This window comes from Pipistrellus kuhlii, unplaced genomic scaffold, assembly GCF_014108245.1.
Source record: "Pipistrellus kuhlii isolate mPipKuh1 unplaced genomic scaffold, mPipKuh1.p scaffold_m20_p_11, whole genome shotgun sequence".
Lineage (NCBI taxonomy): Eukaryota > Metazoa > Chordata > Mammalia > Chiroptera > Vespertilionidae > Pipistrellus > Pipistrellus kuhlii.
In genome coordinates, this window is record NW_023425416.1 from 33,515,575 (window position 1) to 33,532,694 (window position 17,120).

General features: G+C 36.8%; 1 protein-coding gene across 1 annotated transcript in view; it reads left to right on the plus strand.

Annotated features, from left to right (window-relative positions):
• The window catches only part of KCNH8 (potassium voltage-gated channel subfamily H member 8), a 267,106-nt gene that overhangs the window by 109,141 nt on the left and 140,845 nt on the right, over window positions 1-17,120 (plus strand). The window contains exon 3 of the mRNA XM_036431582.2: window positions 13,049-13,180. Coding sequence (XP_036287475.1) covers window positions 13,049-13,180 — 132 coding nt within the window. The remainder of the gene's footprint in view (window positions 1-13,048; window positions 13,181-17,120) is intronic.

Genomic DNA, 17,120 nt, shown 5'->3' on the forward strand with positions numbered 1-17,120 from the left:
GCTCTCAAGCCATATGGGGCTCTTTGGCCCCTTGAGTTTGGCTCTTCCACAAAATACCACGTACCCTAATTAAATTAATAACAATGTTCCTACCTATATAATTAAAGTTTAAAAAATTTGGTTCTCAAAAGAAATTTCAATCATTGTACTGTATTTGGCTCTGTTGACTAATGAATTTGCCGAACACTGGTCTAGGATGTGGCCAATAAAAACAGCAGAGTGACTGGGTTGAAAACAGATTTCAGAGGATTAGCTACTGGAATGGGACAGGATTTGATCTCTTTGGTTTGGGGAATGAGAAGGAAGAAAGTGTCAAGAATGACTAAAATGTACATCATCCTTTTTATACTTTGTTGGCTGAATATGTTTTGATATGAGAGGGGAGGGAAGTCTGGGGTATGGGTGGTTTTTTTTTGTTTTGTGTGCGTGTGTGTGTGTGTGTGTGTGTGTGCTTTCAATATTTACTAATCCACAAGCACTGATGATAGGATACAAGATGCATCATTGTTAAAAATTCAAGTGACAAAATATGGCTTGTATAACTAAATTATAAAAGGAGAGTTGATTTCATTTGATTAGAAAAGCTCTTTTTCTTGAAGCCTTTACTTTCCCAGAATTCCTCAACTTTGAGTCCACTAAATTATCTTTTGAAGCATCATGTTCCATTATTTTTATTGTTGTTGTTGACAGTATTATGGATTCCCCCATCTTTCCCCCTCTTACTTGCCCCTACCCAGCCCCCACCCCAGGCCTTCCCCACACTATTGTCTGTGTCCATGGGTTACGCATATACACATATATGTTCTTTAGAAACATCATATTCCACTTAAAAAAAAATAAATAAAAAGGCACTCTTTCAGAAATGCTAGAGTAGTCAAATAGCAAGAGCAATTTTAACAATGCTCCAAAGAGCAGATACTATTAGAAGGGAAAACATTAAACTCAGAATGTATTTTAAGGTGTAAAAAAATCCCCTTTTGCCTAAGGTTGTTTCATTGTGTATAATATCTACAATGATTTGGGAAACTACCTGTTCTGCTCCATGCATAAAAGAGATTGCCAGAGGAGAAGTGTGGAACATATTTTAGCTTCTGGATGCTTTGGCCTGAGGCTTATAGACTCTGACCATGATCTCCATTTCACTCCTTTAGGCTCCTGGTTTGCTGGTAGTTTGCTTTTTTTTTTTTTTTTTTTTTTTTTTTTTTTTAATATATTTTATTGATTTTACACAGAGAGAAATTGAGAGGGACAGAGAGTTAGAAACATCAATGAGAGAGAAACATCGACCAGCTGCCTCCTGCCCACCCCCCACTGGGGATGTGCTCCAACCGGAACCGGTGCCCTTGACCGGAACCAAACCTGGGACCTTTCAGTCTGCAGGCCGATGCTCTATCCACTGAGCCAAACCGGTCTTGGCTGTAGTTTGCTTTTTAATGCAGCTCAGAAAGTTCCTATTCTTTGCTATCATCTCCAAAGTAGCTTCTGTTTTGGAATGGGAAGTAAGGCCTTGTCCTTGATCCTTAGGTAATTGATAGTTAAGCCTATTTTTCTGTTGAAAAATAATTAAGTCCATTCTTGTGATCAAAAGGGAAAAGAAGTGACTACATTTTACTTAAAAAAAAATAAGGTTGTTTGGATAATCTTTTAGAATGCACACCACTAAGACATTCATAGTCTAGGTTCTACCTAAAGAAAAACTTTACCTGTGTTCCTGCACCTACAAATAGTACTTCTTATCAAATATTGTGGTAGTTCAGAGTCTGGTCAAAACTCTCAAGGAATCAAGTTTGAACTCCTAGCCCTAGACAGTTTGGCTCAGTGGATAGAGAGTCTGCCTGCCAACTGAAGGGTCCCAGGTTTGATTCTGGTTGAGGGCACATGCCTAAGTTGCAGGCTCCATCCAGAGTGGGGGGTGTGCAGGAGGCATTCAATAAATGATTCTCCATCATCATTGATGTTTCTATCTCTCTCTCCCTCTCCATTCCTCTCTGAAATTAATAAAAATATTTTTTAAAAGAATGAACTCCTAGTGTACAGTAATCAGTAGGCTTCTACATAAGGATAAAGGATGAACAATGGACCATAAGTGACTGGATACCTATTTCTGTAAAGCAGTGTTTCCCAAAGTGTGGTACCATACCCCCAGGGGTAAGGGAAGAGTTTGGTGGAGTTTGGTGGGGATATGCACTGCACCGTGCTTAGCTGCGCCTAATTCTGCGTTTTCATGAGTACGAGGGGTACTCAGCGTTATGAAAATTATAGAAGGGGTACACATATGTCAAAAGTTTGGGAAACACTGCTGTGAAGGATGCGTATGTTTTTTTCAATAGCCATGCTCATTTTTTATGTATTATCTATTACTATTTTAGCACAATCCCATTAGAATTAAGTAGTTGAGACAGAAATTATATATAATGCAAAGCTAAAAATATTTAGTATCTAGTCCTTTACAGAAAAAGTTTGCTGACCTCTGAAGATTAATAACAAATTAGAGCCCACATGGTTAGAAGAATTCTGAATTGTCATATTGTAATTACATTCTAGATTCCAAATGTCCTTTTTTGTTTTGGAGGAAAATGCCTATAATCATATAGAGGCTAGAGAAAAAATGCTATGCATAAATTTATTTTTCGCTAACCATTAGTCTGTCTTGGGGCAGGCTCATTAGTGCTAATACCCCAGCTGAACACGGTGGTTTACCAGGCACCAGGGTTTGTTCTGAAGTTTCTGGTGGGGTATCAGCTCCATTTGAAGGCAGAAGCAGTAAGTTGAGGAAGCATCTAAGTGTTTTATCTCATATGCCTGCCAAGTTGTGACTCAGGGCAATCTGGCACAGCACTTCTGAGTCTTCACTGAGTAGAGTTTGCACAATAGGAGAAATGTTCAGTATGTTTGTTGTCTGCGTGTTCTTGGAAAGTGCTAATGTGACACCTCAAACTGCCATCTTCTATTTATACCCTGGAGAATTGCCAGGAGCTCCATAACCATATCTTTTCCATTTCTGTTTCTTTATTTCCAAACTCTCATCTAGAAATTTTTGATCGCTCACAGAAAATATTTTCCATCTTTTCTATTGTCTTTGCCCAACCTTTTAAACACAAACTCTAATTCTGAACCTAATTGCTTAAAAAGAATTTGATCATTGCTGAATTTGTTACATGTTCTGGCTTATTTAATCAATAATATATACAAACACTATACTTTTTCCTATAAAGATAACAAACTAGATTAGTCACTTACATGGTATTTTTCCTTTGGTGATTTTTTTGTCTTAATGTTTGAAGAAATGCACTGTGTTTTAGCACAAACCTCATAAAACTGAAAGTCATAAGTCTCGAGATCTAGTTTCAATTCTTCCAACAATTAACACTTTGACCTTGGACAGTTTACTTCACTTCTCTGAACTTAGGATTTTTATCTTTACAATAAAGAGTTCCGCCTCATAATCTCTAATATCTTTCCTAATTCCAGCAATTTAAGATGATTTTGTGTATTACAACTTAAAAGTAGATTAGATGTTCAAGGAAATGCTAAATAATTAATCATTTTCCAAAGTGATGTTTCCTTAATTAGAAAAAAAAAAAAGCATGAAATGTTTCATTACATACACAGAAAACAGATTCTTATAATAAAAACTCTCTCCCCATACTATCATCTGGCTTTAACAAATATTAATACTGAGTCATAGTTGTGCTTGATTGCTTTTGATGGTGGAAAAAAAAATCAAACATACAGGCAAAACCCTTACTTTATATAACTAGTCAAAAGGTATGAAATACTTTTACATATATTGATCTCTTCAAAGCTCTTAACCATAAGAAGTGGCCATATATCCAGTATGGAGATGTGATGCAGACAGATGTAAAACATATCTGAGGATATTCAGCAAGGAAATAAAGAACCCAGGACTCAACCACATGCAATGTCATCTAAGCCTTGTGTACTTTCCATTACATTTTGACTACTCTTTTCTAAATAATATATCGCTTTGTAATTAGGGCTCTTCATAGTCAACACAAATTGATTCTGGTTATCTTAGGCAAAAATAATAATTTACTGAAAACATGTTACTTATGGAATCAGAGAAAGTAATGAGCAATCAGCTCATGAAAAAAATAAGAAGCAGTTTGTTCTGTAAAGTCTGAGTAGTAGGAATAACTGGAAAGATTTTTCTGGCTCTTATTGTTGAATGAATCTGCTTGCTTCATTTTTTATTTTGGGTCCCTCTGTTCAAGATTAAAATTATCAGACCAAGAGAATGTACTAGTAATTTGGTCCAGGATGGACCATTTGCTCATCCCTCTAGTGAGCACCTGGCTTGATAGCTCCATCAAGGCTCCATGCAGAGAAGAGTTTTGGTTCCCAATGGAATATGGAAATGCAGGGACAAGAAGAAGGGGCACGATGCTATTCTGTTCAATACTATACTAATATCTCTACTATACTAATATGTCAACCATGAGAATGTGCTTCTTGTATCTCATTACAGGAGAATAGTTGGCTGACAACCCCAGCTGCTGTGCTCTGAAACGCATCACTGTGTTGGCACAGAGGCCAAACTTTCCATGGGCTGCTAACAGCCAATGACTGAGTGAAGCAGGGAGATGCAGAGCTGCTTTGATGGCTGACTTGACTAGATGACTCCCTGAGGGCCTTAGTGAACTTTCCTTAGAACTGCACTGCAGTCTAAGATACCATACTCCAATTTCCCTTCCTTTCTTCTCTCCTTTGCTTGACCTCAGACCTGTATTATGACCTTCTCATGGTTTGCTTCTAAGAAGACCAGCAATAACACAGAAAGGTTAAGTAGCACTTGTGTGAATCATTCCTTAAAATGTCAAGCTGCATTTCTACACCACCCTTTTCTACATTCTAAATGCCCTTACCCTGTTCTATATTTTCTTTTTGCTGTAGCATTTAAAACCTTCTAATAAATTATATAATTATTTATAACTTTATTGTTTTTCTCTCCAGAGTAGAATACAAGTTCTCTCAGGGCATAGGATGTTTTCTGATGTATTCAAATACTAAAAAAAAAAAAAAAAAGTTTCTGGCCATAACAGGCACTCAGTCAATATGTGTTACATGAATGAACAATTTTATGTTCAATTACTTGCAATGCAATCTCTAAATATTTTATTTTGGGTCCTAAACTATTTCCAGAGTCCCCAAACCCCCTAACCATCATGAGGTCATGTGTGCATTATGTTGATTGGCCACCCCAAAATAATTTCTTTTGCCCTGCAAAAACCATAAATTCCTCCAAAAAAATCTTTGTGCAGTTATAAACAGGTAACTTGATTCTCAAATTCTCATTTAAACAAGTTCTTTTCCACCAGACAACTACAAGTTTGAAGAAATCTTAAAGTCAAATATCAAGGGAATAAGTCTCTTTCAGTGGCTTATTCTCAGAAAGAAGTGGCTTGCAAGTAGCAATCACAAAACAAAGCCTGTTGGGTCAGACATTTTTCTGCCAAAAACTGTACCTCATTTCTGGCCTTCTTTCCCCCAGAGGATTATTAGAAGTTGATTGGGACTCAGTTCTCTTTGTTATTTCCAGTCTTAGAAAAAAAAAAGTGAGTCTAGAGAATGTTGTCATGTGTCCTACCTAAAGCTGGAGATCACCTTTTCTGAAGGTTTCTAGGAAATTGAGAAGCAGGAACATACAGAGATGAGAACTCAAAGGCTTTCTGAATGAGGTCAGAATGTGGTGCAGCACAAATCAATAATGGGTCTTAGAGGAAAATAAGTCTGAAACATTTTTGCTGGAGGCAAAAATGACAAAACTGAAGCTGTCCTATTTTGGGAAGATCATGAGAAGACAGGGTTCTTTGGAAAAAAAAATAATTCTGGGATAAAACTAGAAGGCAGGAGGGAAAGAGAAAAACCAACTATGAGACAGATTGACTCTATAAAAGAATCCATAGTCATGAGTCTCTGTGAGCCAAGCAGGACTGTTGAGGACAAAACATTGTAGGCATCACTCATCTTGTCGCCAGGAATTAGAGCCGACTCAACAGCCAGTAACATACATACCCATGAGCAACTAGGTACTTAGAAACTTCAACCATGAAGCTTGTATAAGTACATTCTCTTTGTCTCTATTGAAAACAGAACCAAAGGTGGATTTTCTGATCTCATTGTCTCATTGGCTACTCAACCAAATTAAGAATGAGTGCCATGTGTACCTTAATTAAGAATGTATTCCAAACTGAAACCAAAGCAGTAGAGTGATTTCAAATAGAAGTTATACTCTTATTATAGGATTGAGAGTGAAATTTGTTCATCAGTTTCACTTTATTTTCTTTTTTTTAAATGTGACATTTTTAAAAGTATATCATTCATTATGTCCTCTACCATGGGTAAAAATAAAAATTAAATGGAAGTGAAACTCAATTCCTAAAACATGGTTCATAGAATAGGATCATTCCTAAAGTATATAGCAAAGCAAAATTAGAATATAAGACTAAGACTTGTGTTAAATTCCGGTCTTTGGCACTTATTAGATATAATATTCTGAAGATAATACTACCCAATTTTCAGTTTTGTAAAGTATGGTTCAGTTTGGCAAAGTATTGGCCAGATTGATGAGTGAGAAATTTAGATATAATCTATATAAAGCATGTGGGACAGTGTCTAGTACATAGTTGAAGATTGGTAAAGTCTTTGCTGTGTGCATTATATTGTCAGGACTCCTTTATCTGTATTTCTCATTAGACTAATGTCCTGGCTCCTCCTCAAAACCTATCCCAATTGAATTTGTGCTTATACCGTATTGAAAATCCTTTCAGTTGTAGGTAAGAATTATCTGTGTTTATCATCAGAAGCAGGTTGGTTGTCTTAAAACAAGTAAGGTTAATGATTCAGTAAATGATTTGCTGAGCAAGGATGTTCGAACTATTGACTGAGCCCATTTGGAGATATTCTTTAGATCTCAAGTTCTCAAACTTCTCTTCTACATAATTATTAGAGATTTATGAGATGTGGCTATACATACTCTGAAAAGAAGAAGGAAGTATTTTATTTAAGGACAAAGGGAATTTGGAGCAAAGTGGAAAGAGGGGGAAAAATACTCCAAAGCTTGATACCTTCAAATCAGTTAAGCATCACTTGATCTGATCTTCCCTATTTCCTCCCTTTTCTTTTCCCTTCCTTTTATCTTTCTCTTTTTACAAATATTTTAACTTTTCTTAAATTTTGAAGTAGATCATCTATCAGAACTTAAATCATTGAGAATATGTAAATTGATTGCCCCAGAAATTTGGCTTCATCATTCTTATAGCCTAGTCTTGAACTCCTTATGTTCTTACTCTAAATTTTTAGAGTTGCCAGAACTCCACTATATATTTTCTCATGCTTATTCTAGAAAAACTGAAAATAAGGAAGGACCCTGAAAAGAAAAAAAGAAAAAAAAAGTAGAAATGGCAATCCCACAATCTATCACCATTAATGTTGTATATATTTTGCCAATATTGTCTACACAGAAACAAAGTTAAAATACATTTTTATGAGCTCTTCATTAGTCATGAAACATTGAAATATTGGGTCGGCAGCTATGTAATTGCGGGTTTCACACATATATGGCTTCAGTTGAATTTTTAGGTTTGCAGACGTAGTACAAATGTAAAACACATTTTGTTATTTGATAGTTGGCTATTCAGCTGTTAATCAGTAAAAAAAGTTTTTTGATCTGTTTTGTAGTTTTTGTTTGGCGTTCGTTGAAAAATGGAAAATCAAAAGGAACATTTTTGTCATATTTTGCTTTTTTATTTCCACAAAGGGAAAAACATATCCCAAGCTCATAAAAAGTTATGTGCTGTTTATGGTGACGAATCCTTAAAAGAACGGCAGTGTCAAAATTGGTTTGCCAAATTTCGTTCTGGTGATTTTTCACTCAAAGATGAAAAACGCTCTGGTTGTCCAGTTGAAGTTGATGACGCCCTAATCAAAGCAATAATCAATTAGGACTGTCACAGTACAACACGTGAGATTGCAGAGAAGCTTCATGTATCACATACATGCATTGAAAATCACTTAAAACAACTTGGCTATGTTCAAAAACTCGATACATGGGTTCCTCACGAACTGAAAGAATCACAGTTAACGCAACGCATTAGCAGCTGCGATTTGCTAAAGAAACATAATGAAAATGATCCATTTTTAAAACGACTGATAACTGGCGATGAAAAATGGGTTGTTTACAACAATATCAAGCGGAAAAGATCGTGGAGCAGGCCACGTGAACCAACTCAAACAACATCAAAAGCTGATATTCATCAAAAGAAGGTTTTGTTATCAGTTTGGTGGGATTACAAAGGAATTGTCTACTTTGAACTCTTACCACCCAACCAAACGATCAATTCTGATGTCTACATTGAACAACTAACGAAATTAAACAATGCAGTTAAAGAAAAGTGGCCCGAATTGACAAATCGAAAAGGTGTTGTATTCCATTATGACAATGCAAGGCCACACACATCTTTGGTCACTCGGCAAAAATTAATGGAGCTTGGTTGGGATGTTTTGCCACATCCACCATATAGTACTGACCTTGCACCATCTGATTACTTTTTGTTTCGATCTTTACAAAACTCCTTGAATGGTAAAAATTTCAATAATGATGATGATGTCAAATCGTACCTGATTCAGTTTTTTGCTAATAAAAACCAGAAGTTTTTTGAACGTGGGATTATGATGCTGCCTGAAAGATGGCAAAAGGTCATTGATCAAAATGGGCAATACATTACAGAATACAGTTATTTAGTTCCATTAAAAAATTGTCTTTGATTTTCTTTAAAAAATCCGCAATTACTTAGTTGCCGACCCAATAAAAGGTGTTTGTAGTCACTGCTCAGCTCAGGGAGGTCTCCAGACGACTCAATTCATCCCTTATCAACCTCACTCCACCCTTCACTGCTACACAAGGTGCCAGGGCCCCACTGCCCTCACTTTGGTCCACCAGTATCCTCACGTGTTTGGAGGAAAGGTGTCTACTCAAGGCATTTTCTACAGGGACTAAGCAAAGTTCTAGAACATATACGGCCTGCACTGTAGACGAGTGGTCCTTGAAAGAGGTGTTCTCTGCAGATAAGGTGAAGCCTTTACCCAAGAATTATTGCTTTTATCCCTTTGTATAGTACAAACACCAGAAAGAGCTGGTGAGGTTGCTGTAGGGGCTTGTCTGCTCTGGGGACTTCTTGTTTTTTTGTTTTGTTTTGTTTTGTTTTGTTTTGTTTTGTTTTGAATATGACACGTCCTTTAAGTTCATTCTTCACAATACCCATCCTATCCCTGTTTTCCTTTCTAGTCTCTTGAAAATAGACCTTTTATATTAATAATTGTTTGGAATGTTATGCTGATGCTTTAAGCAAACAGTGGAAAGTCATCAGGTGTTTTTGGAAGTAGCATGGGAGAAAGACTAGAGATAGGGAGAACACTTGAAGAGTGGGTGAGAGATGACAAAGGCCAGAAGAACAAGGCACCAGCAAATGGAGTAAAGAGGAGGGACAACTAAGAGCTCTGCAGTGATTCAGTAGCATTCCCATGATGCTCAACACTTTTTGCTCTGTTGGGATACAAGTGTCCCAGCGTTCAGCTACCATTAATAGTGGCCTTGTCCACCTAGCTGTGGTCCTTGTCCCACCCCACCCCAATTCACATCCCCTGGACTAATGTTTAAAACCTGTCAAACATGTCCCACATTAATAAGTAAGTAGCACTAAGGCAACAGTTGTTGAGAATAAGACTTACAGATTTCATGTTCAGGTCGCATGATACTTACTTGATAACATTTAGGCTATCCCTTAGTGTTGCATGACTATCATTGTGCTCTTAGGTAGAGAAGGAAGGGGCAGACCCAGGAGAATTTCTGTGAATTATTACAATCGTGTAAGCTTGAAGATTTTTTTGTCAGAGAGCCAGGGCAGAGGGCCTGGTGGAGAGATGTGGGAGAGCAGAGAAGGATAAGTAAACAAATTGTGTGAAATGTTTTAAACATGTTTAGAAGCTTTTGGCACTCATCCTCTTTCAGGAGAAGAAAGCAAGTGTCATATGCTTTCTAACTTTAAAGGTACCCAAAGCCATATTTGTAAGGCAGTTCGTGTGGATAAGTGTGAAGGAGCAGTTGAAAGAAGGGAAAGAGGTAGTGAGGGAGAAAATAAGTCTATAGTTCCATAACTATTACCCTTAATACACTTTTTGGGGGGTCATTTATGCAATGGGAAGGGAGACATCAGCCTAGTTTATGCCAAATCATTATAAAACTTGAATTTAGAGGCACCCATATTAACAAAGTTTTCTTGAATTTATACAGTGTCAGAGATCACATCTCATTGTATCCTAAAAGTGATCCTCAAAGTGATCTTTTAGCTCTCCCAGAACATGATGTAAAATGACAGATGTACATCCTGGGTTGTGAGAAAATATTGTAGTGCTGGCAGCTATTTCCTGGCTTTCATCTCATTTTGTGCTTTTTGCCTCTCTTTAAAATGCATCGGTGCACCTGTACAAAAGCTCTGTGGAGACAATAATGATGCTTGTTGGAGTGTATACATAAGATGCCTTTTCAGGAAAATTAATAACCTCTATTTTGATTTGGATGATGCTCTTACAAGGTAATTGACAGAGAGATGCTTTAAAATGTGAACCAAAATATCAAATTCATACCATTATCCATGTCCCCGCTGTTACTGACTCTAGATTCTGATTGATAGGTTGGCCCTATTCTTTTTGTTCCTACCATTGCTGCAGAATTCGTGAAGAGGGCTTTCAACTTGAAGTAGTAGCCATAAAAAATTTGAAGTAAAACCCCTTCTGAGTCGATGGAGATAGCAATGTTATGCCAAAAATATGGCTCATTTATAAGGTTTCTTCATTAGTCATAAACAATTTATTGTCTTACATTTTGGGGGCCCTATATCCACCCTAGACTGGAGGATGTAAGATCGAGGGAACCAGGTTCCAGAGAAGTTAATTGACTTCTGTATGGTGGTCTCATGGTTAGTTAATGTGGAAGCTATGGTTGGATCCCAGGTCTCATGGAGTCTGGAGATGAAGTGTTGAAATGGAGTTGCTGTAATATAGATATTAAGAGAGCTGAATGAAAGGAAACCAGAGATGAGTCAAATGAACAAAGAAAATCGTGGCTTTAAAACTTTTAGAAGGATGGGTGGACAGATATTCCATTCATGCTTTATATGTAGACACACATCGTATACGCATTTATTAAATGTGAATTCAACCACACTTTAAGAAAACTACAACAACTATAATAAAATAGGGTGTTTATGTCAGGTGACTCCTAAATACAACCAACCGTTTCATCTGGTGTTCAACTAGAGAACAATGATAGATTCCAAGGCAGGATAGACACATCAGCTGTGTTGGTTAGAACTTCTGAGATCTGATACTGTAAAATATCAAGGCTATTTCTGACTGTTATTCTATTTTATACACAAGATCAATGCCCACGTAAGATGGAAATTTAAAGTACTGAGGCTTTTTTTCTGATCAAAAGAAAAATTTCTGTGAATCAATTAATAGTTTACTTTATAAGCAACAACTTTTTCCTAATTTTTCAAATATTTCTGCCCAGGAATCATTTTCAGCATGAAATCTAGAGCAAATTTTTATATACTTTTAAAATATGTATAGTATTTTAAAATACAGGTATGGGCAAAAGTATGTGTACAGCTGTAGGCAAAACACAGAGTTTATTCTTTGGACTTAATAAAGGTATTGTAATAATCATTACCTGTATATGTTTTTCCATACAAACAACTATAAACCTACTTTGAGCAACCCCTGTATATAAAAACATTTCAAAACAAGAGCTTTAGGCTTGAACTTGAGTCTATTAAAGACATTTCTCATGTTTCTTTTGCTCAAAAAATAGAATTGAACATTATTGCTTTTTAAAATATGCTTTTGAAATGAAACACACATAATGAAAAATACACATAGCAAAAGGGTAGAGTGGATGAGTTTTCAAAAAACTGAACACTCCTATGTAAACAACATGAAGATCATTAAAAAAAAAAAACGTTGAAAGAGATCAACGGAAGAACTTGTATGCATGCATATAAGCATAACCAATGGACGAAAAACTCTGGGGATGGAGCGCATGTATGGGAGTGGGGATGGGTTGGGGATTGGTAAGGCATGTACCTTAATAAAAATAAAAATAAAAAGGTGGGGGGAGAGTTGACCAGCATCCCTGAATTCCCTGAGATGTATCCCCTTCTAATCATGCTATGCCAATGCTAACCACTCACCTGACTTCTAACACCATCCATTAGTTTTGCCTCTCTTTATATTACTAGTATATGTGAGTGTATTCATATTGCATTCCACTCATTTGTGTCCGGCTACTTTTGTTCAACATTTTCTTCTTGATATTTCTCCATTGTCAGTTTTTACACATTGTCCATTCACATTATGCTGTGTAATGTTGTGTTGTAAAAATATATCTTAATACTGCCCAAGTGTTTTACAGTTTACAGTATTAATTTTCTACCAGCCAGCAAAATAGGACAGTTTAAGTGACTACACATTTGAGCCCAAACTTGGTATTTTCCATCTATTTTATTTTAGTATTTCTGTTGAGCAATCATTGATTTTTTTTTAATCGACTAAATAAACCTCTATCAAACTCATGCCAAACATAGTCTTTATTGATGGACTAGTGTGTGATGGGGGTGGGCAGGGGCAGTGCTTCATGGAGTGGAATTCTTCATCATCCACAAGTTCCAAGAAGAAATACAATTTGAATGAATGACATAAGCAGAAATGTCTCAGCACAGACAAGTGTTTTTGTTTAAAATGCAGCCTTATTTTTCAGAGAATGCATTTCATTTAGGAATGAAGAGATATGCATATGGGCTAGAAATTTATGGAATCTGAAAACTGACATTTTTAAGATGTTGGGGGGGGGGATCGTAGGACAGAAGAAAACAGCAAGAACTTTATTATCTGTAGCACTAATTTTTGAGATCTTCATAGAAAACCCATACAAAGCAGTAGTTGATCTGAATTTTTATTACTGTTGCAGGGTCTCCATTTTGGTGCCTATTGGATATTGTTCCCATAAAGAATGAGAAAGGAGATGTGGTACTTTTTCTGGCATCCTTCAAAGATATAACGGATACAAAAGTGAAGATTACTCCCGAAGATAAAAAAGAAGGTTTGTACTGTTTTCAGAAAACATTGACAGATGGGGCAACATTTTGAAATTGTTTATTCAAAAACTCTGAAAGAAAGTCTTTTTAAATAACAGCAACTCATGAATATTCATACCTATTCCAAAATCGTAGAGACTCATAGCAATTTACATTCTCTTTTTTTTGTATTAAAAACTCAATTGACAAGAATCAAAAGTGCATAGCCCTACACAAATAGGATGAAGATAGGAAAATAATTTACCAAAATAAAAAGATTTTTACCATTTTGTTTTATTAGGGGGGAAATGAATTGATAGTGACAAGTAAAGTTAAAATAATGTGATTAAAAATACATCTCTCCAAGTCACCTAAATTGCAGCAGCTCAATACTTAAATGTGCAAATTTCATTTTATGTACAAAATTAAGAACTCAAATTTAGTGGTTTTTAGGGTGGAATGTTGCAAAGAAATGTGTATCTGTATTTGGTAGTATATGACCATATAATAATTTGTTTTATTTGCAAACAAGCTTCTCAATGATCCTTGAAGGATTCTAAGACTATGTTGCTTACCTTTTATTTCCTGTCTATAGTTAACTAAGAAGCAAACTGCATTTTATGTCAAAATGGCAAAGAGTAATACTGAAAAAATGCTGCTATTGTTTTGTTTAACCAGCGGTAGAGTGAGATAATTTGGTGACCAGAGAAAAAGAGTTGCCACTGTAGGGCTTTCCTATGTTGTAAGTTATTTGTTAGAAACGGCAATTTGACAGTTCAAAAGCTATGTCTTGTTAAGAATGGGCTCTTTTACTCCAGCTTTTTTGAAAAGTGTGTGAGAGTGTTTTAAATATATTGCCTCTTGAAATGACAATACAAATGGAGAACAGTCATGGTTTGCCCCTCCCCCCTTCCTATTGTTTGAAATGTTTGCAAATATAATACATGACTTTTTCCTGTGTATTTGCATAACTAAACACTGTGGCATGTTTTACATTCTTAAGGGAAGAGCTATCTTATAATTAAAGTTACTTGGATATAAGAGCAAGTATAATGGCCATCCAATGAGAGAAAGGTGTGGACATCCCTATGTATAGTTTTGGATTTACTGTTTTCTTTGATATTTGAGAATACAAAAGATCAGTATATACTGTTTTTATTCACACTTCTGACACCAAATGTGTGGGGGTTTTCCATGCCCATTCTGCAGCTCTCTGGACACCAACTGAATGTCCTATAATTTAATTCAGTTCTGACACTAAGTACCCAGAGTTAGTGTCAGATTATTCAGGTGTAAGGGTTTCTTCCCACACTTCAGATTCTAATCACAGTATTGGGTGCCCAGGGAACACACAGATTTTTGTCCAGCTTGACTCAAAGTTGGGGATTCTCACTTGAATAACTTTCTGGAACGTATCACAGAACTCAAGGAAACACTTATATTATTACAAACTAGAAGACTAATGCATGAAATTCGTCCACTTGCAGGGTCCCTCAGCCCAGCCTGCACCCTCTCGCAGTCCAGGGGATGTCCAACTGATGGCTTAGGCCCACTCTCTGTGGTCCTAAGCCATCAGTCAGACATCCTTAGCACTGCCATGGAGATCGGAGAGGCTCCCACCACCAGCTGCTGCATTCGCCAACTGTGAGCCCAGCTCAGGGCTTCTGACTGAGCAGTGCTCCCCTGTGGGCGTGCACTGACCATCAGGGGGCAGCTCCTGCATTGATTATCTGCCCCCTCATGGTCAGTGTACATCATAGCGACTGGTCATTCCACCATTCCGTCAATTTGCATATTAGCCTTTTATTATATAAGATGATACAACTCGGGGAGAGTCAAATGGAAGAGGTGCATAGGGCAAGTTATGGGTCAGAGAGTTGAAGGTTGCCATGCTCTTTCAGAGTTTGCCAGGACATATTTTTTCTGTTGCTACCTTATTGTAAATGTTCCACAAAAGTATGTAGTACTTTTTATAGAGGTAAAGCAACTACTGCAAGCCAGCATGATTATAAAATTATCATTAAAAAATAGTGAGGTATATATTTCTCTTTTCTTACCTACCCTTGATAGAGGAAAATATCTAAAAATTCACAAATTGATGGCATTATAGCAGGAAAGGCAACCTCATGCATGATATTTTTAGAATTTTAAGATAGTGTTTGAAAATCATTAAAATGTCACCATCTAGCTGAAGCGGTGTTGTATCATAGAACTAGGAATCTCTGAACTGACTTGACCCAAGATTGCTCCTTATATCAGTGTTATCACTGAAGTTCAGCTAAGTTGTAAAAATAAGGCTTGTGTTAATTAAATCAATTTCCTGCTAAGACTCATATGATGGCCTTCTTTTTAAGAGTATAAGTTGTATACTTCCATTTTTAAAAATACTTCAAATCATTAATATCTACACTGTCGAGTTTTTATTTGAAATGAGAAAAAACATATTTTATAGAAAAGGCTAACAAGGTATGTACTCAGTTTCACATCTCAATTTTCCAATCTTTTGTCATAGCAGCTCATTCATCATGTTAATTTCATTTTTATTTAAGCCATTTTAGTATAATAATGTGCCATGTTTTTTCCAGACACAGGACCCAGTGCAATTATTTTGTTTATTTCTTGCAGGGTGTCCCAGATTTGGTTTGAAATGAGGGCTGACACTGGGTTATTCATTATGTGGCAACATCATCCATTATGCCAGAACTGGGGAATTCCAATTCCAATTTCTAAAAAGTGGGCACTTTGCTAGTACATTTGTCTTGACAATGTAGGGATTTCTGTACGAAGCTTTTCACGTTATTTTCAGTGGTCATAAAAATCAGTATTCAAATGCAATGGGTGTCCTTTTTGCAATCTGGCTTTTGACAGGCAGCCGCAGGTTACTATTAAGTACACTGACAAAAGTTTTTGTTTTGTTTTTTTAAATCTGCCCTTTCCTATTACTAAATAGATCCAGAAGAAATAATAACAGCTATACTAAATAATGACATATGCATTTACCTATAAGAACCTGAGCATCTAAGGTAAGTGTAAATAATCAGGACTTATTTTTCTCATATGTTGAAGAGTCTGGAGCTAAGCAGCCCAAGGCTAGAATAGCAACAGCAGTACTCATGGGCACTCAGACTCTTGGCCTTTCTGCTCTGCTGTTCTTAACATGCTATTTGCCATCCTCATACTTGTCACCTTCTGGTTGGAAGATGCCTGCTGCACCTTTAGAATTTATTGCTGTTGCGTAGACAGGAAGAGTGAAGGACAAAGGACAAGGGCTCTTCCCTACGAGGCTTTGTCTTTGAATGGAGGAAGGAAATGTCCTGCCTTCTGCATCCCCCTCCTGCCAGGGATTTCCATCAATGTGTCGTTGACCTTGACTGTGCCACATGGTCCTGGCCCTCTCTAGCGGCAATGAAGGCTATGAAATCAAGGGGTTTGGTCTACTTTTTACCCTTCACGTAGGAATAGCCAAAGAGAAAAGCCTTGAAAGTGAGGTTAGATCAGAGTGTCTAGTATTTATTGATTATTTTCTATAAGCCAGATGGATAACCCAACATCCTACAATGTAGAAGAGTGAGACTTATGAGAGTAGGTAGAATGCCAAAAGCCTCAGGACTGTGAAGAGGTAGAGACGGGATTGAAACCCAGGAGTGTCTGGTCTAAGAGCTCATATCTTTTCACTGTGCCAAGGAGCCTCCTATGTCAACAAATGAGAGGGAATTGGAAATGAGGTGGAAAGAAGGCTGGGCTTGTCTCCGTTCCTTCCACAAACTCCTACCAATGATTGTTGTTGAAAATGAATACTCCTGCCCCAATTTGTTTTACCATTCTCATTTCTTATTTAAAGTCCTGAATATTCACAGTGGAGTCCAAGAGAGAACTTAGTGTATTGGCATCACCTGGGAGCTCATTAGAAATGCAGAATCTCAGGCCCTGCATGAGATCTCTGAATTAGAACCTACACTTTCACAA